Source organism: Hydra viridissima, unplaced genomic scaffold (assembly GCF_058129835.1).
Source record: "Hydra viridissima isolate aposymbiotic clone 2 unplaced genomic scaffold, HvirCarnegie_v1 scaffold_1, whole genome shotgun sequence".
In the NCBI taxonomy this organism is placed as follows: Eukaryota; Metazoa; Cnidaria; class Hydrozoa; order Anthoathecata; family Hydridae; genus Hydra; species Hydra viridissima.
In genome coordinates, this window is record NW_028324300.1 from 9,797,797 (window position 1) to 9,819,970 (window position 22,174).

The 22,174-nt window shown below is 26.9% G+C and overlaps 3 protein-coding genes across 5 annotated transcripts in view; 2 read left to right on the forward strand and 1 right to left on the reverse strand.

The window, feature by feature from the left end:
* LOC145187868 (uncharacterized) overlaps positions 1–13,051 on the reverse strand; it is a 63,758-nt gene extending 50,707 nt beyond the window's left edge. Inside the window, exon 1 of the mRNA XM_090094329.1 lies at positions 13,044–13,051. The gene's annotated coding sequence lies outside the window, so the exon portion shown is untranslated. The remainder of the gene's footprint in view (positions 1–13,043) is intronic.
* Positions 1,000–9,689, forward strand: LOC145187563 (protein mono-ADP-ribosyltransferase PARP16-like). 3 transcript variants are annotated; one of them, XM_090094362.1, is made up of 7 exons: positions 1,000–1,018; positions 1,869–2,045; positions 2,674–2,811; positions 3,713–3,916; positions 4,278–4,576; positions 5,210–5,361; positions 9,050–9,689. In XM_090094362.1, exons 2-6 carry the CDS (start codon positions 1,869–1,871, stop codon positions 5,355–5,357), a joined length of 966 nt encoding a protein of 321 aa, XP_089950488.1. In that variant the 5' UTR covers positions 1,000–1,018; the 3' UTR covers positions 5,358–5,361; positions 9,050–9,689. The 3 variants fall into 3 exon arrangements, with proteins under 3 accessions (XP_089950488.1, XP_089950483.1, XP_089950478.1); XM_090094357.1 differs by lacking the exon at positions 1,000–1,018 and adding an exon at positions 1,665–1,756; XM_090094352.1 differs by lacking the exon at positions 1,000–1,018 and adding an exon at positions 1,672–1,740.
* Positions 10,791–20,306, forward strand: LOC149893273 (cellular tumor antigen p53-like). The gene is made up of 11 exons (XM_090094368.1): positions 10,791–10,998; positions 11,302–11,345; positions 11,945–11,970; positions 12,082–12,122; positions 12,780–13,009; positions 15,438–15,648; positions 15,759–15,840; positions 16,063–16,168; positions 16,283–16,326; positions 16,669–16,730; positions 20,176–20,306. Exons 1-11 carry the CDS (start codon positions 10,889–10,891, stop codon positions 20,192–20,194), a joined length of 975 nt encoding a protein of 324 aa, XP_089950494.1. The 5' UTR covers positions 10,791–10,888; the 3' UTR covers positions 20,195–20,306.
* Positions 20,307–22,174: the final 1,868 nt, after the last annotated feature.

Sequence of the window (22,174 nt, forward strand, 5' to 3'; positions counted from 1 at the left end):
GCTAGTTCAAAATTTGATGCTAAAACAACGTTTTTACGTATTGTTTTGATAAACTTACTGCAAATTTAACAAAATAAGTCTAACTCGTGTTTATAACATCTTGGTGTGGTTTTTGAAGGTACCATCACTGCATCTTTAATGTTGAACATATATATTAGTATCACATACATATGACATACATATAACATACATGTAGCATACAACAACTTTAACATAAACATAAATTGAATATAATTGTTGATGTGTTAAATATTATAATCCAACATAATTTACACTTCCAATATAATATTCCAGACATTACTTAAATATACTTAATAAGCCATGGTTGTTTAACTAACAACTTTGAAAAATGTTATTCACGACGTGATATAAAATGCATTGTATTGCTGCAACGTGTATCCACATGCAGACTATCGTCATACTGAACCATTCACTTGTGCCCACCCTTTCTTAATGAAATACGTTTCTCCTTATAAGGTTATAAAAGCCAGTGTGTAATAATTCAATGAAACTGGCCGTTTTTTATTTCAAGCGAGGTATTGCACAATAAGTAAATTTGTTAATTTTACTTTACATAAAGGTTCGAATTCACAACAACAGAAGAAGAACCTTTGGCGAGAAATCTTCATCATACTTTTCTTTTAATAGATACGTTATACAATAACTCTTTTTGCTTAAAATTTACAAGGATTATATTTCTTCGTTTTGCATTATTCTAATTTTACAACTTAACTACTGGCCCTGCGATCCATATTTACGGCCACTGTGTAAGCTTCACCGTAGGAGTTACTCTGGTTGGGAAATTGTTACTGTTTGACCTGTTCCCTTACCATCAAGATATCTTCATAAATCTTTTCCATTTTGACCAATTAGATAACAAAGTTCTGAGTAAACGTTAATTTTTATAAAAGAAGATGCAATTCAGCGCAATCACATTTAAAGTAAACACGCGAGAAAAAAAGCACAGATTTTTACAAAGTTTTTCAGACAAAAAAAAAAAAAAATTTACTTTCGAGTGGTGCGCATATTTTTAAACTTTAGTTTTTTAAAGTCTGTTTATGCAGTTAATTAAACCTTAATTTTAGAATAGACTTAAATCCAAAGTTTCATTAAATTTTTGTTGGCTTTCGTGTATTCCCGTGGAGTTTACTCTATATTTTGGCAAACGCTGTTATGTTATTGCTAATTGTAAAATACCGTTATCATATTGTAAACTCTAAACAGCACTTTGTTTGTGGATTAGTCTTTATGTTTTCATTGAATTAAAACTATACATTCTAACTATACATTCTAACTATACATTCTAATACATTCAAAACTATGAATTTAGTAGGGATGAAACTCACGTATTCATCCCTACTAAATTCACGCTATACACACACAGACACACACATAGACACACACACACAGACACACAGACACACAGACACACACACACACACACACACACACACACACACACACACACACACACACACACACAATCTTTTTTAAATTATCAATTGATTAAAAAAAAAAAAAGAAACCAGTAAAGTTAGGTTTTCCAAATAGAACCACAATAAATCTAATGATTTCTCTTTTATTAATGGTCAGACGTTTTTAAAAATCACAAACAAAGAATTACTTGTCAGTTAATACTTTTACAAATAATACTCTGTTGATGATTTTCTTTTTAACAACAATTACTCCTACATAATTTGTATTTGACAAATGTTTTTAAGAATACACTATCAGCTAACTGTATATATAGCTAAAAGTATGCTTTTTGTGTTAGATTTGACAAGTTATGTAACTTTTAATATACTTTATATGTTCTCATGGCATATGTGGTTTTGCATATTTAGAGCACATGATTTTTGAATTTGTAGATGATAAGCATTGGTGAGCAAGTTTCAAAAATAGTGAATAATGATTTACTTGCTGCAGAATTAAAATTGGCTTTATTTACATCAGCATTGAATAGTTACAGGCATGATTCATGCTTACGTCCATTTCCCAACATTTTTGGCAATGCTTGTGATAAAAAAAGAGCTGTTCTACAAATGGTATGTTCTTTTTCCCTGTTATATATATTTTTAATTCCAACACTCGTTAAAAAATCCAGCAACTCAAAGTTTTACAATCAAAATTGTTGCAATATACAGTAATACCAATAATTGAAGAGCAAATAGGAGCATTTTAGTTATTGCCTCTTAAGTTATATTTTTTATGTTTATCTACTTAAAAAAAATATTACCTCCTACACTGTGAAACAAAGGAATCTAGTTAAAAGTTTTTACACTTTTAAATTATGCTTCCTATGTAAAATTGTGAATTAAAAAAAGTATTTGTTTTTTATTATCTAAAATTACTTAAAATCTGGCAAAAATACCCAAATTAGATATTTCCTAATATAACAGTAATATATACATATGTTTTGATAATATATTCATAAAATATGAAAGAAATACAATTTTTCTTAAATATTTTAAAACAAGTTTCCAATCTGAATGGTAATTTTCTGTTTTTGCACTCAACCTTGAACTTGATGGTTCCTTTAGTCCACAATGCTTAGGTATTATTTTTGATTGAGGATTGCTGCTTATTATTTTTAATATATACAGAAGTGCAAAGCAATTTATGTTGTTAAAACAGATTTGGTCTTTTTAAAAATAGTTCTTTTTTTTTTCTTAGAAATCCCTACTCTCTGAATTTCAACCTTTAAGAGAAATGGTAAAAACCATTAACTTGTTGTCAGAAGATTGTCAAAAATTGATTCATTGGATATTAGACTCAAAAATATATACATCTAAAACGTGTAGTAAGCAAATAGTGAGTTTTTTGACTTTATTAACTAAATACTAAGTTTATTTTATATATACTACTTTCATATATTTGCATATTTACATTTTTCAGTTTTCAAAATTAAAACTTCATCAAAAAATTTAATCTGAAAATTTAAATTTAATCTGCATTGTTAGTTCAAATAATTTTACTTATGGACTTATTTTTTTTTTTTACTTATGTTTTTTAATAAAAATTGTTTTTTTGTCCATACCTTATATACAGGGCTAGAAATAATTTTTTTAGCTCATCAGATAGGTCTGTCACAAATCATAATTAATCAGGAATTAAAAAGTTTATCATACATAATTATTTTTCTTAAAAAACAGTATAAGCACACAGAAATTTAATCAGGAACTGTTAAATTTGATACAAAAGTATAAAATACATTTAAATTTATTTCCAAGGAAATGCAATTTACTTGGCACAATCTAGATTATTATTATTAAATTAAAATTTATATATGTTAATAGATAATCACATTTAAACTATTTGAAGCTTTTTAAATAATTTTATAAAAGCACTCTTAGGCAATTATATAAAAAAGAATCTCTAGGGGATGATATCTTTTAGAAACATACTTTAGATAAACCAATAATTCTTTTGGACCAGTGACCAACTAATTTCCAGCCCTGTATAGATTATAAGGTAAAAATGTATTTTTTTAAATATTAGAATAGTTATAGTTCATTAGTTAAGAAATATTAAATAATATTAAGAAATATTATTAGTTTATTAGTAGTATGGAAATGTTTTTAAATCAATATCTACAAAGATAAACATGTTAAATTAAATAATTATTAGTACTATTATACTTATTAGTTTTAAATAAGTCTTTTTCATTTATTTTTCAAGTATCATTTTGATACTTTTATGTTATGTTTTAAAGTTTGAAGAAGTGCAAAGAAAAACTGGGCAATCAAGTTATCGGGTACAACCTGATTATATTTTTGAAATCAAATACAATACATTTTCTTCAGAAAAGTTTGATGAGCTAGCTAAAATATATGGAGTAAAGTATGGATTTCATGGAAGTCGAATGGATAATTTTCATTCTATTGTGAATAATGGATTACAGGTGCATATGATGAAGGTATACCTCTGCATTTTTTTTTAAGTCTAAGTATGAGTCTTTCTGTGTTATGTGTTGTGTTAAAATACTACATCAAAGATTGCAAAAAAATCTTAATTAGCCTGCTAATGACTAAATATAATAATGATAATAACAGAATGAAATAATATATATATATTATAAAATATGTGAATGAAAATTTTCTAATAATATATATATATATATATATATATATATATATATATATATATATATATATATATATATATATATATATATATATATATATATATATATATATATATATATTATGAAAATATATTTCTAATAAATAATAGATGATAATATTATTTTTTGTGAATTATTTAACATTTAATTACAGAATGCTGTATTTGGTGAGGGTGTATATTTAAGTGAAGACTTATCTGTCTCTATGCCTTATATAACAAGTGGTTTTACATGGCAGCATTCTAGCTTAGGACAACAAATATCTTGTGTTGCAGTGTGTGAAGTATTGGATCATCCTGGAGTAAAATGTGCTGTAGAATCTGTAAATGATGCTAATCGATCTAGAGCTGAGAATTCTGAAGCTGGTGAAGTTCCCAAAAAATATTTTGTAGTTACAAGTAGTGACTTAGTCCGTGTTAAATACCTGTTTGTTTTTACTAATAAAGAAAAAAGGTAAGAATGAAAACTAACAGTTCTCTTAAGAAAGATGAACATTTTGATAAATGTAATTCAAAATGTCTTTTCTTTAATTTCTATTTCTGTAAAGTTTAAGATTTATCTACAAAAAAAGCTTCTTATGTTGTCCAAAAAAGGGTGAAATGTGTTATTTCCAGCTCCACTATAACCAGTACTAGGAGTATCCATTGTTTTATGTTCAGTTGGCAATAAGAAAAGTTATATGTTTCACAATATAAGACTATTTGCCTTAGCATAATTTTTCACAGTTAAGTAAATGGATGGGTTGGTCAATTGAAAATATCACATTAATATTTAAAGATATCTAGAGATTTAAATTTTTTAAGTGAAAACCTTAAAACTGAATTACTAAAATCTGCAAAAGTTGAACATATAACCATTACCTTACAAATATTGTATATCTTAGAAGTATTTAAACATTGGATATCTTAGAATGAGTCTTTAACATATTCTTTATTTCCTAATAAATTAGTTTTTCAGCATTTAAATGGTAAAAGTTATTATTTTATTATACATATCTTGTTTGCAATATAAATTTACATTTGTTATAAACTATATCTAAAAAATTATAAAGATTTTTTTTCTAATCCTAAATTTTTAATACTACAGGACTCACAAACGCAGTATGGTATGTTTTCGTTATCCAGTATTGAGTATTTTGCTTGCATACTTGCTGCTGCTTTCATTTATTAGTATATGGAATAACAGAGCTTTTCAACTAATGTGGCGCACTTACTGGAAGGAGAAAAAGTCTTGATAATGTAGGTTTATATACTTATAGAGTAGAATCAAAGAAAAAGTTTGCTGTATCAAAGGTTTAACTATTGAAAATTCTCAATAATTTACAGATTTCCAGGGAATCAGTTCTGCCTTTAACTTTTGAACTTGAATAAACTGTCAGTCGCACAACATAAGTTAATGTTTGTATATACAAAGTGAACACATCCTAATCTGTATCAAGATGCTCCTTAACTTGAAATTTACCAAGGGTTGATCTATTTTTACATTTTTTAAATTTACTTGCTTAACTAATAGTTTAAATGATAAAAAATCATGATAAAATATTTGATAAAATGCTTCTGTTAAAAATGTTATGATTTGATCTATTTTTTTCTGTTTATAATGTTTGTTGGGTACAAGAAATATGAAAACATCAGCTAAGGGTTGACTTTGTCTGCTGCAAAACAAAGAATCTTTCAGTTCTTTGATGGTTACATATGTAATACTAATCTTTTCACCCATACACATCTTTCATTAAGAGCAACTGATTTTTTTTTAATGCAACTAAGACTATTGTCTGATTGATCTAGTAATTAAAAACATAGATAATTTCTCCTTAAAAGTATTTCCAGAAGTTAGAACAGTCAGTTTTAACAATTTTTCTCTGGTGCTACATCATATGCTTTTATAGTCACTATTTTTCTGGTGTTACTTCATATGCTCTCTGAATCCAACCACTTCTTAATAAGAGCTCATATCAAAAAGATATTTAGTAGAAATGTTATGCTTTTTAATATAATCCATCATATATATATATATATATATATATATATATATATATATATATATATATATATATATATATATATATATATATATATATATAACCCCTCCTATCTTGTTTCTTTTTGAAAAATATGGATGTGTACAAAATTTTAGATCATTTGATGATGTTTTGACCCCAGCCCAATTCAAATAACTGATTTACTGAAAAAATCTTTATTTTTCCACACTAAAATCATGAAAAAAATTTTGTAATGCAGTATGGTTTAGCAAAAAGAGAAGATAAGGTACATGGTAACTGAAAGGTACAATTACATAATAATAGTGATAATATAGTTTGTACAACTGTAAATTTCATGGCCATCACATGCGAGCAAATGTTTCAACTTCTTGTCACTCAGTAAAAGGTTTACACAGCCAGCAGCACCAATTTTAAGACTGTTAAATAAGAACCAGGATTTAGGTCCAATAAGTGATGTTAGTTTTCTACTGTTGGTAAGAATAGGAAAAGTTGGAAAATCCATTTCAACTATGGTTGGGAAATTTGAAGCAATGTTTGAGCAATTATTTGCCTTTCTGAAGAGGAAAGCCTATTTGAAAAAAGAGAGAACATTCTTCAGTTAAGTACCAGAAGTGTCTTTCAATTGCTTTTAAAGCTGCATTTACAATTTGTGAATCATGTTTACAATAATTCTTTAATTCATGCCATAATTTAAAATCATTATAAACTGCATTGGCCCCAATGGATGAATCTTTCACGGAGAAGTATCAACATCAATTCAGCACATTCCTGATAATCAGCATGACCTCGCAAGTTCTTTCTATTTTTGTTAGAAAGTATTCTGTATTGGTTGTTTTGCATAGATTTGCCAAATTCTATCTTTGAATTTTAGGGTCTTAAAACCAGCTTCTGTCTTAATATTTGGCCGAATTGAATTTCTAAATTGAATAGAGTTGATGTTTGTAAGTCCTGATGTTGCACCAAACAATTCTTTGTAAACAGAACTCAGTATTCTTTCATATATGATGTCAACAAACCAGTAGAAATAACTTTTTGCTGAACAGCTTTTCCAGTCAAACACAAGCTTCACTTTTATACCCAAAGTTACTAGCTATAGTATTGAAAACAAGCCATCTAACATCCCCTGAAATGTCCCACTCATCTGCAATGTCAAATGTAGTTCTAGCTTACTCTTCACCTGTTGTATTTATGGTTACTGGGATTCCAAAAACCTTGCCTTTTTCAAAGTCTGGCATGCCAGATACCAGAACTGCTAATCTTTCCTTGTTTTCCTTTTTAAAGTCTGGAATCAGTATACCATCTCAATTTACAGTTGAATATTTTTGTGCTTTTAATTTAATCTTAATTAATTCTGCTGACGATTTCCTTACTTCTTGACCTGCTCTCCGTTTGCTTTTAATTGAAAGAGTTGCTTTTTCCAGAGGAACTCTACCTTCTTTAAGAATCGCTCCCATGAATGCTGTTCATTGACCAGCTAATAGATTAAGTTTATCTGCCATGGTTGATATTATTTTGCTTTTAAATGGATTTCTGGGTAGATTTAAAGTAAGTGACTGAGTTTTTGTATGGATTGCTGTACTTTTTACACCACTAATTGAAGGAACTATAAAGTCAGGATCTTTTTTTAAAAAATGTGACCTATCAAGACAGTCTACTTCATTTTTCAGCACAATCAATGATCTTCTAAAAATTGAACATCTTTCTTTGTCATTTTTCTGGTCATACATCTGTCTTGTTGTAAAATGGCATCATCATGTGCTGTGTCAAGTAGTTGAAAAATATATTTCACTAAGTTTGCACTCTCAGCAGATAAATTTTCTCTAGTTTTGTGTTTTTGAAGATTTTCGTATTGCAAAGTTAATTTATTGAGGTTTGCTTTTGAATTCCTGGCTCAGATAGGCATAACAGCAATGCCAGAATGCTTCCAAAACTCCTTGATCTTCAATATAACAAATTTTATGGCATCATCTCTTTTGTCTTTCCGCATGGGTCCATGTTTGAGAAAAACAAAGTAGGGAAGTAGATCCCCATTTGTGGCACCTGATATCCTTTTTTTAGGGTCAAATCTTGAAGGAAATTACCAAGGAGCCATGTTTCAGACACTTTTTTTAGAATCATTTCTAAGAATTGGGTGGTGATGTGTAGTTGGTATTTGAGGTTATACTTCTTGAGGTACTTCTTCCATATTTTTATATTTTACCTATTTAATAAAAAACAAAATTTTATTTAAATTCATATAAAACTCATAAATAAGTCTTTTTACAAATTTTCTTGTATATTTCAAAAACTTAAAAAAGTATACATCAAAAATTGTCATTAAAACATTTTTATAACCCCTTAAAGCGTATTTACAAATGTTATTGTTTAAGAACTTCTAAAATTGTAAACCAAGCAGTGGTTGTCCTGCTTAGTGATGGTGAACAGGATAACCACTCAGTTATTTGGTTGGGCAGGGTCAAAACATCATCAAGTGATTTAAAATTTTGTGCACATCAATATTTTGCCAAAAGAAACAAAATAGGAGGGATGCATCATGTATATATATATATATATATATATATATATATATATATATATATATATATATATATATATATAAGAAGTGCAGGGTAAGCCTTATGAGAAAAAATTTATTAAAATTAAGTCTTTGTCTTCTTATGAACATCCCAAATGTATATAAGTATATATATTTAATTCTATAATCATCTCTATAATATTATTGCTGACAATCCGAAGAGTTGGGAAATTATTTAGTAGAATTAAAATACTCAATTTAAAAAAAAACAAAACATTTTTTTATTATTATCAGCATTTATATTACTTAGAGGCGTAGTTTCCAAATTAATGTAACCATGTTATTTTAAGTATAATTCTGTGGCTGCATTAAAGGTTTTAATTATATTTATTTACAAATATATTTTTAGGTCAAGGAATTATTGTCAAATTTGCGAATACTTGTTAAAAGTCTCTCTGTGGTGAAGATGAGGCAGCATCATCAAATTTTCTTCTGTTGTATGATTTCTTCCTTTTAGAATCTTTTAGTTTATTGGTTCCCAATTTAGTTAAGTTCATTGTTTACAATCTTACTTAGTAAGGTTGATTGGATTGGTTCCAAATTTAGAGAGTTAATTTCAGTGCAGTATGAACTTATCATATTGCAACCCACCTTGTTTGAGTGAACTTGTTCCAATGAGGATTTTAATGTAGTTTTATCAATCTGGTTTTTTATCAATCTGGTTTTTTATCAATCTGGTTTTTTAGGATACTCAATAATTTTCTCATGGTTTGTAATAAACTATATAGAAATTTTCTATAAGAATATTTCTATAATTTCTATAATGCTTTTTAAAGTTTTACTTGAAATGCATACATTAAACCTGTTCATTTAAATAAATCAGTAATTTTATGTGTAACTTGAACACTTATTTTTTTTTACATATATTGTAGATTGATATTTATATGGTAAATGGATATATCAATATTTTGTATTTATTGCAATTTAATTATATACAGTGCAAATTTTTTGTACATTTCTAAATCAGTAATATACAGCTGCTTCTGTTATCACTTTTTTGTTTGCGTTAAAATGATTTTTCCAAAGAACCAATCAAAAACTTTACAATATGTCTTATTTTTTTAAAAAACTAACAAATGAAGTCCTTTTGATTAACAGAATAACAGCTAAAAAAATCACTTTGTAATCAAATCAAAAACCATAATAAATGTTAATAAATTGAACAAAATATAATTTAGTAAAACTAAAACAATGCATCCACATTTCCCTTTGAAAGAGAAAGCCTTTCTAATATATATTAACATTGGCATTTGTTTTTTTTTTGGGTATTAATGAATAATAATGAATAATTCTCAAACTTCTATATCACTCATTTGAAATAAACTGAATTTAAATTAATTTACATATTTAAATATACAAAGTTGCAATTGTGATACTATGCATATCTTATGTTATTTTCTTTCAACCCTTCAAGTCACTGCACAGAATTTGCTATTTGATTAAATATATTAAATTTTTTATCAAATAACATCAAATAACAAATTTATGTATGAATATAAACTTGTCTCACCAAAAACATTGCTGTTTTAAACTCCAGAAAATTTTTTTGATTTATCTCGGAAGTTGAAATTGCTATTTTGTTATCATTCTTTGTTAACCAAATCAAAAACACCAATTTTTTAATTTTATCCTTTGAAAAAGGATAAAATAAAAATTAGTCTTTATTTGTTAACAATCAATAATACAAATTAGTATTAGAAAAAGTGCTAGAAAAAGACTTTTATGACTTTTTAAGATTTATGATTATCAGAATTATAAGTATTATAAATAATGAAAACCCTACTTGTTTTGTTACTTAGAAAAAAACTTGTTTCATAGATAAATCTTCTTCTTGTAATGTATTATGCAATGTAAAAACCTCTTGTAATGTATTATGGAAATAGAAGAGCTTCAATCTCTCCAAAGCTGCAATAAAAAACTAATAAAAGAATTTTTTTTTGCTTTTTTAAATTAGATTTAGTCACAGCCTTTATTTAAAAAAAGATTAGTATTTATCGACTATGATAATCAGTTTTGTAAAGCAATAAGCATATTTAGGTTTTTTACTTTACACAATAAATATTTAAATATAAAAAATACATATACAATAATATTGACAAAGAATTTAGTATTTAAATCAAAATATGCAATACCTGAATATTGTGTGTATGTAATATCTGTTAGACAAAGATCAATAGTATATTACAAAATGATAAGTTCTTCAGAGTTCGATACAGACTGTTCCCAAAACACAGAGTGTCCTCTGACCATGGACGAGTATATTGAAGTAAAGGATCAATGTGCTTTGGATAGCCAAGAGTAAGTATTTCATTAAAAATATCTCTTTTGCACACAGAAACTTTTAAGCAACATCATTTTTTAATTTCTTCTAAATTAAGTTAAAAAGTCTCAAAAATGAAAAAAAAAATAAAAAAATAAAAACAGTATTTTTAATGCTAAACCATCCTAAAAAATACTCTAAAAACTGTTTTAGCTGCATTAACTGAGTAAATAGTTGCTATCTTCTAAAGTTCTCAACAATCTAAACCAAAAACATTTGTTATCCAACGGTTTTAGTTTTTGGGGATGTTGCAAAATTGTTTGAATACTATGATGTTTTAGATTGTTAGACATCAGAATGAGTGGATCTCAATCATCAGGTGAAAGTAGGTCATTTTTTATTTTTAATTACATCGTTTCCATTATTTTAGCAAAGTTTTTGGCTGTTACAGAATAGCTAGTGTGTTTGCATCCTAACATAGTTATAATTTTTAAAGTATCTTAAAATTAGGAAAAAAGCAACCAAACTGTTTCTATGCTTAAATTCTATGACTTGGCTAAAATCAATATCCCTCACAAACAGGGCTGTGGAGTTGGAGTCTGAGTTGTGGAGTCTGAGTTTATATCCTTCACAAATTGCTAAGATCCCTTTGGTTTTAGTATATATTTTTTTTACAAAGTTTTGCTGAAAAAGCTTTTAAAAATTTTTTTTATTATTAAACTTTCTAAAAAAATAAATTTCATAAGTACAAGGTAAATATTATATGCATGATGCTCTATTTAATCCTTTTTCCCTTGACATTTGAATTTAAGTGTAAAAAATTATGAGCATTAAAATAAAAACATCCCAAAATTTTTTAGCATACTTAACAAATCAATAACAATTTTTAAAATTTAGAGAATTAGTGAAATGTAGCACCAGGAAAATATTTAATTTGAATGTAATATATGTATGATTTTAAGTAATATACTCTTTTATATCCAGATGAAGTTGTACAAGTCAAAAGTGTGGTATGATTATTTTTTATGTGTTTATCATATGTGCTATATTACTTTTATTTGTTTTATTTTTGTCATATGAGCTTTATTACTTCCCTATTACTCAACATATTTCTGATTCAGAGTTCAAGTACTGGATCTGTCAGCAACTTGTTTAAAGGCAGGTAATTGTCTTTAACTAAACCTCATTTGTGTAAAATCAAGTTTAACATAGACCTGTGTAACTTTGTCACAAAAATGTGGCTATTATTCTATTTAACATTTTAAAAAACAGTTTAGTTCGAACTGCTACCTTTTAAGCAATCAATAGTTTCTTATAAAGTATTTTTTTAGCTTTCAATTATGGCTATTATGAAATATAAACTTATCATAATTTTACATAATTGAATGTTTTCATCAAATAAAGTTAAAAATTTTTTTAAAAAACACTTTGTATTTTCAATATATATTCATTCAATAAAAAAACTCAAAGTATGAAATCTCATAATTTTCTCTCTGTGTTCAGACATATTTTTCTTTATTCATAATTAAATCATGGTTTTGTTTCTTTAACATAGTTAATAATTAACAATGGTTTATTGAGTTTTCAAAGTTTTGTTACTCTTAAGTTGTGCAGGTCTTTCCAGGTCTTTTAGGTCTTTTCTAAATTTCCTAAAATTATCTTTACAGAAGCAGAGTATTTAATAGAAACAAGTTTTAAAAAAATAGATTTTTAAAAACATAATTTAAAATTTTTAATTTGTTAACAAGTTTTATTAGATAAACATTGCATAATAACAATTTATTAGGTATTTTTTTAACATAAACTTGATTTGTTTTAGATACAATTTTAAGTTCAATTTTCCAGAAGAAGAAAAACCACCTACCAAGTGCTGTGCATTTACATATTCAAAAATGCTCAATAAGTTATATGTACGTCCTGAACAACTTATAACTATTCCATTCAGTGCATTACCACTACCCAAAAAATTTAAGCTGCAAAGTTTTCTAAGATTCAAAGAACAGAATAAAGTGGTAGAAAGATGTCCAAATCATCTTCAGAATGATGAAAGTGAGTTTTATGTTTTGTGCAAAGCTTTTGTGAGTTTTTTTGGTAATCATTGCAAAAGTTTATAAACAGCTAAATTTTTTGAGTTTTTTGTCTTAACTTTTTGCCATTTCACTGAAAAATGAATGAAGTTTTTAACAATTGTTCCTCTAATGTGATTAGATAGTATAATTAATTCAAAAAAATGATAACTTGTTACAAAAGGAAGAAATTAGACTTTTATTAAAAGCCTAATTTTTTAAAAGCCTAATTTCCTAATTTTCTTATTAACATTTCCATGCCCCATAAAAAAAAAAAATCTCTCAGTAAAAAAAAATATTATTAAAATTAATTTACTGGAGATAATATATAACTTAAATTAAATTTTAAAAATAATGGAAAAGTCTAAGAAATTGTCACAAGAAAAGAAAAGTTTAATAATAGATAACGTAGAGAAGTAGATTCTTTATAAGTAAATTTCTGACTTCTATGATGTGTCTAAACCAACAGTTAGCATACTAGTTAAGAGATGTAGAGACCATAAGACACTTGAAAATGAGCATTGTTCAGACAGGCCAAAGATAACTACAGAACATCAAGACACAATTTTGGTAAGACAATCAAAACAACATCCCTGCAAAAGTGCTGTCAAATTAAATAGCATTTTGAGCATGAATTATGGTGTTAAGTGCAGCTTAGATACTACAAAACATTGCCTGTATCAGCATAATTTTTCAAAAGATCATCTACATTAGACTTTAAAAGAATGCTCAAAAGTCTTGTCCAATGGCGAATCAAAAATTTGTATGTTTGGTAGTGATGTTATCAAGTAGGTGAGACGTCCTAAAGGTAAAAGATTTGCTCCTAAGTATTAAATGCCAACAGTTAAACATGGTGGTTTAGGTATCTTTCAGTTGTGATTCTATTGGTCAACTTCATTGTATGAAAAGCATAATGGATCAGAATGTATGTTTAGATATAATCAAGAATGCTATGTTGCGGTATGGAAAGGGCAAAACGCCTCGTGGTTGAATTTTCTAATAAGACAATCATCCAAAGCACCATGCATATTCTATTAAAAATTTTTCAATTCAAAAAGTTCCACTTTTGGACTGGCCTTTTCAAAGCCCGGATATAAATCCAATAAAACATCTTTTGTCAATTGAAGAGCAAAAAATTGACCAATAAAAATGATTTATTCAAGATGCTTTCGGATAGCTAGGCAAATATCCCCATAGATGTTCTTATCAACTTAGTTGACTCTATACCTAGTCATTGTGAAGCAATTTTAAAATCTAGAGGCTATCCAATAAAATAATTATGTGCTGTGATGAAAAAATGTGAAAGAAGAAAATTTTTTCATTTGTTTATAAACTTTTGCACAATTATGTTTTCAATAAAATTTGAATCCTCCTTCTGTTACAAGTTATCATTTAAGTAAATTATATAATGTAGTCATATTAGAGAAACATTTATTAAAAGTTTGATTCATTTTTAGTGAAAAGACAGTGTATACATATATGATGACAAAGCTAATTGAGAGTCAATATACCCATTATCAGGATCAGCAGTTTTAGTTTCTGTATTTCTTGGTTTTAAAAATGATGACCATTTTACAAGAAATGATTTGGTATTACTAAGATATTTACATTTATTTTAGTCAAGCCTAGACTTACAATTTCTGTATGGATATAGAAAATGTAATTTTATAATAAGCTAACCTATTCAGCCACTGACTCCAAAGTTAAAATATTTGTGTAAAAAGAACATTTGCTTGTTTGTCATTCAGCATTCACTTATGAAGCTTAAAAGACAACAAATTAAAGATACTGTAATTTGTGCATATGATTTTGTATAGATCTTAGCAGTTAATAGATAAATTATGATAATGTTTCATGTAAACTTGATTATGGTATCTAAAAGGTGGTAGCTTAAAATTAGCAGATTGAAGCCTAATGCCAGGCTATACTGTATTGTATATTTTGAAATCAAACATATTTTACGTTAGGCTATGGTAACTCTGAAGAATTTAAGTTCTTAACTAGTGGGTACCTAATAACTAAAATTTCTTAGATTAGACTCTATCCTATTTGTGTTTAGTTAATCTTTAATAAATAGAGAATGGAATTTTATCAATCAAGAAATATATATATTCTATCAATCAAGAAATATATATATTCTATCAATCAAGAAATATATTCTGATGTGTTTTGTTATAAATACATAATACTGTAATCATAATTAATATTGTTAGTTATTTTCTTAAATTAGTTTTAGTAATTTTAAAGTTGATAAAAAAAACCTGAGAAAAAACCCAAAAAGCCAGGTTTTTGGGCTTGGATTTTTGGGTACCAACTCTGATTTGTTTAAACTCATTCCAGATTGATTTTAAAAAACAGATTATGCAGAAGCTCTTCTCGCTTGATGATTTATCTTTTCCTGCTCTTTTTAGATGTAGAAACTCGTCATCATGTCTTAAAAGTCTATAATTCAGCAAGTGCAAAATACAAGAAAGACGAGTTTGCATTTAAAGTTGTTTCAAAACCACGCCTATCATTTGATGCAACTCTATTTGTTGAAACTTTTAGATTTGGCTGCTCATCACAATGCAGAGGGGGGATTAATCGAATTCCCATAGTTATTGTCTGCCAACTTGTTTTGAAGTATATTTTAACATATTTTTTTACATTATTGATGATGATGAGGACAACAGCAATGATAATTTTGGTATAAATATTTATAAAATATTGTCCAGATTTTCTTGTAATATTAGAAAAAAAGTTGTTGGATCAGAGATGGTAGAAGTTAATGTAAGTCAATGTCCTGGAAGAGATAGGATGAGTGCTGAAAAAAATGTAATTAAGCATTCTTTTTTTTAAAATATCTTAGCTTTTCCATTATCCATCATTATATTTTATTAGTGGGGAAATTGTATTTGGTTACAATCAGTGAAACAAAAATATGAGTTTCAAATATTTCTTTTACAATAAAAATTTGAAAATATTATTAGAAATTATAAAGAAATATTGATTACTGTTAGTAACTTTCTTTTTTGTTGTTGCACAATTTTTCATCAGTATAAAAAGGCTTTAGCAGCAGCACAACCTGCCCTGCCACCAGAGCAATTGAATACTGCTGAACTTTTGCATTTGTCTACAAGTTCTGAAGATGACTGTCAAAAAGGTATATATGAAGTTTCAAAATATAATTTTTAAAAGCATTTCTTAAGATAACTTAATGAAAAGAAAAGATGTTAAGTATTTCTAAATTATATTTTTTTCTCCTGTTTTTTAACAGATCAATCTGTCAGCAGTACAAAAACAGAAGAATATCCATATTATGTAAGTATTTTATTTTATTTCAGTGCGTCATGAGTTGTGTGTACGTAGAGTTTCTTTTTCTTGTTATTTCATGTATATAATATACATTTGTATATTAGCTTTAGTTGCAATTATGAATTTATTGCTTTGATAAAAAATTACTATATTCTAATTATTCATTTTGTTAATAAATTTTTTTTTAACCTAAAGAATGGGTCATTTACATTAATCATGAACATACAGCTACAAGAACATTTTAAAAAATATCTGCTAAAGTTCTTTTTAAACTTGTTAATAAAGTTTTTAGCAGGTTCAAAGCTTTTTGAAAAAGTTATATATTATGTATGTTTTACGTTATTTTAGATAACCGTAAGAGGGAGACGCAAAGCAGCATTACTAGCAACCATATCTTCAATATTAACAGAGTAAGTTATGTTTTGTATATAGTAAAACAACTTTAAAACAAAATTTGTAACAAGCATTGATTATTGATTATCTTACACTCAATGGTTCTTAGATTTTAGCATTTGCAAACTAAACTCCTATTATTTCAAACAGAACAATATCAGAAGTCTGTGAATTTTTTAAAAAAAGTTTCAAACACAAGTAAATATCAGGGAAATTCAAAATCAAGATAAGGAAATGGGTTTTGACTTTGTTAAAACTGTGCTTGTTAATTTCAACAAGAAAAAGCAAAGAATCATTCAAAATAAGATTTGAACTTAATGTTAAGTTATTATTTTTAAGGTAGTGGGTTAATTTTGTCTCTTTAAAAGATGGCTTTTATTTATTGCTAACATTTTTTTGGTATATTTTTTACAATTTGAATTTATTAAATGTCAGACATTTTTAGATTATTAATAAATATTTTTTGGCAAATTAGCTTAATAAAAAAAAAAAAAAAAAATTTAACAAACAAGAAAAAAATTTTATATCTTCTTTCGTAGAAATTTGTTTAAAATATTTTATGGATATTGAATTTGATTTACTGAAATTATTCAGGTTTTTGCCATAAACAAGAAAAAATGCAATTATAGAATTGAGAAATTTAACATATTTCTTTTCTGAACAATCTTTATCAAAATCCTTGAAAAAATCAAGACATTCAAAACAATGTTTGACATTCAAACAAGTGTAACTTATGATTATTTTTGTTTTCTTTTTCCTTAAACTAGATCAAAATACCATTTGTACTTGCATAATGATTGTAGATAGATAAAGGAATCTAGTTTCTATGTGGAAATTCCACAAATATTTGAAAATTGCAGAGAAGTTTGACCCATGTTCTAGTACAGCTACAAAAGTTACCAAATCTTACAATGTTGATGAGATGACCATTCCTCTCCTTTAAATGCCAATAGAAAAACTTTACTAAGACAATTACCAAAATAGAAACACAAATATAATTTTTTTTTTTTTTTTACCAGAAAAACCTGCCAACAGTGTCAACACAAAAAAAGAAGAATATCTATATTGTGTAAATAATAACAGCTTTAAACTTATTTTGTCATTAAAAGATAGAAAATGCTGTTCTAGTAATGATATTTTCTTTACATCATTCCTCAGCTTAAATATGTTTTTATACAAAAAAATATTAATGTTTAAAATTTAAAAAATTTTTACTGTTAGAAATGTGTAAAGATTAGCATTTTAAAGAGAGGCTGCATTTTAAAGAGACAAAAACCATTAAATGCCACTTGTGTTAAATTGACAAACCTTCAAATTTTACTTTAGATACCTCCATTTGCCTGTCAAAATCATCACAATTTATAAGAGTAACTTTTAGTATCATATTTCAATTAGTTTGCAGTTTTTAAATGTTTATTTTTATGGCTAAACAGTTTTTCAAAATGAATGATCACTGGTTCTTGAGATTTTGCTGTTTGAATAAGCAGCAAGTCAATTTAAATATTAAAAAAACATCGATATCTATGGAACCTCTTAAAGACTCTTAAATTTCCAGTCAATCATATTTTATTATGGACTTATTTAACAGAAAGAATTTAGCAGAATAACCTGTTAGTTAATATTTTTATATGAGGGGTTAGAACCATAGTGTTGTAAGTCACACTTTGGTTAAATTTGAGTTAGGTGCTGTATAAATTTCTAAAAAAAAAAATTATTTAGAGGCAAATTAAGTCATAACTCAAGGTAACTACCGCTAGATAGCAGCACCTTTCATGTATAAAAATGACATGTCTGGAAACCCTTATATTTTAATATGACTTACACCACTATTATTTTGATTTCCTCATGTATGGTTTGAGTCAAAAATAGTTTCTGTTTCACTAAAATTATTTATCAATAAAACAAACAGCAGTTATATTCTATTCTATGAGATATTCCTTATTATTTACAGTTTATTCGCTATTATTAGTTGCAGTATTTGCCATTTAACGACTTTGAATTCATAAGTTTGCTGAAGTATGAAATGTCATAACACTTAGTAACTATAAAAAGTCCACTGTTGCTATGCAGTACAGCTGTACTTAGCAACCGAAAAACAAAATCATTATCACTACTAGATTCAAAATCATTATCACTACTAGATTCAAAAGAGGCAAATCAGTTTAGTTGATTAGTTTGGCTACTATCCATTTACTGCATAATAAAATATCTAGTTATAATATTTATGATAAATAATTATAATGTGACGATTCAAGAGCCTATTTAAGTTTTTTATGCTCTTACTGAACAAAATTTTTTGAAATATTTCAAAAATAAAAAATGTAATTCAATCAGAAATTTAGTTTTTGTATTTATGTTGACGATTTCAGCCAATCGATGCACCCTTTCTTACTTTGCTTTGAATGTCACATCAACAAGCTTAAAACTGTCTTAGTAATTTATGTCGTCTTCATAAAAAGTGGCTGCTTAGTTGTTTTGTTTCATAATTTTTTCCTGTTCTCGTTGCCGTTTGGAAAAGAATTCCTTTTCTTATTGCCAATGTTTTTGATTTTCTAATTAGATAGTCTGATGACTAAAATATTTAGTTGTTTCTCTTGACTGATCGAATTGAGGCAATTTTAGTAAGCATCAGCGTTTGGTTTTTTCCGTTAACAACGAATAGTAACGAATAAAATGCAAATTTCTATATCAGCCTTAAATTTCTATATATCAGCCTTAAATCTCTATATATCAGCCTTAAATTTAATTTTCTGAAGTTTGTTAAAATAGAATTCTTTATGTGTTTGCGGTGTGTTAAAATTATGTTCATACAAAATTTGTTGTTTTTGAAATATAAGTCTAACTGGTTTAATCGAGTTCTGTGTCTTGAAGGATTGAAACAACATGATCTAATGTATGAAGTATTGCAAATTTTTTTCCGGAATCTTAAGGTTTGTAGCTCTAAATGTAAAACTTACATTGAATTCGATTTATTTCAAACGACTAGTAAGTCGTTTGAAATAAATCGAATTCAATGTAAGTTTTAATGTATTAAAAAGTTTGCGATTTTTTCGTTATTAACGGAAAATCAAAACTGCGATTGTTACACGTTTAAATGTTTGAACATGCAGCTATTAAATTTCATCGTTTCATTATTTTGTAAAATTTCACTTGAATTTTGATTTTTAGCTTTAAAAAATAAAACGTAAATAACCATAATTTCCATCGTTATATTTTTCTACAAAGTAAAAATTATATGACTCAACTACTTTTATAACTATTAAGAATGATTAATTTATTTGAATTGATTAACTGACACAAGATTTTTTTGATTGCTCAGGAGAACTTTATTGTTTTTGTGCTGATTTGTTGTTTTTCTCTTCTTGGTTTCACGTTTTAAAAGTTTTTATACTTAGATTGTTTATGGATGGTAGTTTTTATTTGCACTTGATTAAAATTTGAATATATCTTATTTAATTATAGGCATCCAGAACTATTTTGATCTTGCTCATCCAACCAGAATTTTTTTAATTCTTTATTCTTGAGACTTTTGTAAGAAGTTTAATATGAAAAAGGAAACGTGTTTTTTATTTATATTAAAACTATTACTATAATATTGTTACTTCTCTATAACTACTACAACTGAGCTAATGAGACCAACTGAGAAGTGTTACCAAATTAAACATTGAGTATAAATAACAGAAACGTATGACTGAGCTATTTTTTATCCCTGGGAAATAATCACAGCTTAAAATTTTAGTTATTTTGAGTGTATAAATTTTTTTAGTGCCATTAACTTTGGCGCTTGTTAACAAGCAGTTTGCTTTTGAATGTAACATAAGGACAAAGTACCCTTGCGTTGCTAACAACGAATTTCAAAAAAAAAAAGAGAACTTTGAAGCTTAAAACACATTTAACATCCCCTTAAACTTACCTCAGTTTTAAACTTTTCATAGTTAACATTTGCTATTTAGTTTTTCAATTTGTATTTTGCTTTCCCGAGAATAATCTTCAGTAAATTCACTGAAACGTGTTTAATCAGTGGCCGTGTGTTTAATTGGCTCGTTTTCATAAAAGCTCTCGAAATGCAATATTAAAATGTCACAGACGATCTTGTTTTCGCACTTCAAGCAAAACTAATGCAATTTTTTTATGAAGTTTTATACCGGGATGTAATACCGTCCGTCAAGAAATTCTTATTTCGTGAAGCACGGGGGTTCACTATCTTTTAAGGTAAAACATTAATTGGCCTCAAAGTTAAATACTTCCAAATGAATGATTTTTACTGTAAGACTTAAATATTGAATACTCTTTACGCTTTAAATCTTCAATTTTATGGATTAATGTTAATCTGTAAAATTAAAGTCATTTTTATTAAATAATTGGGGTTGCGCTAGGGCACCTTTAAAAAGCTCGCCAAAATTTCATACGTTCATACAGAATTCAATTGGAAAAATAAGACTAAGACATTTTAACACGCAAAGTTGTTTTAGAAAATAAATTAACCAACAAATTAAGTCAAAAAACATATTTCTGACACCATGTTTACAGCATAATAATAACTTTAATAACGTTTGCTTAACATGTGGCAAAAATAAATACTAGAAAATATTGAAATTTGAATCCTTAAAACATGTTCAAAATCTTTTGTGAAATCATGTCTTTCCAACACGACCCAGCTATATACATAGCTGGGTCGTGATGGGAAAACGCGATTTTTTATTCAAATGCTAAGATCGTTATAGCTGGGTAAACGCGATTGACCCAGCTATAATGATCTTAGCATTTGAATAAAAAAAATTCGTTCCGTAATTTAATCAACCGTACTTTTCAGTGACAAATAGTGTTAACTTAAAAACTTTTTTAAGGAGACATTTTACTATTTACTTCAATTTTTTTAATTTTCATTAATGCACTCTTATCCGTTTGGGAATGTTATTTTGCCTGGTTCCCTAAGAACTCTTGATATAGAGCATTTAGATTTATAAAACGTTCTTAATTCGTTTCACAAATTTTATTTTTTAATAAATTAACTCGCTTAATAACTGCGGATTTTAAAAAATAGGTTTTGTACTTTTTGATAACAGTCCCAAAGATTCGTTAGTTTCGCCTGGTTAAACTTTATTTTAAACAATGTAAATAATATTTGGGAAAATTATGGCAAGTTTTAGGAAAATAAGGTCTTGAATTTAGTTGACTTGTAATGTTTTGTATTAAACTAATATTCATCTTATGCATGATAAAAAGAAGTAAAAGATTTTAACTGACTTCCTAGAAAGTTTTAGGAACGAAACTTTTAAGGAAAATTCAAAAGTTCCGCAGTGTGCATATACCCGTCGGCTCATGATGCACCTTAGAGAAAGATATACAGAGCAAATCGCTACTGTTTACACACGATGAATTTTATAAAGTAAATAGTTTACTTATGTACTTAAAAAAAAATCCAATATGAACTAATCAAGAAACGCTAGAGAGCGATAGG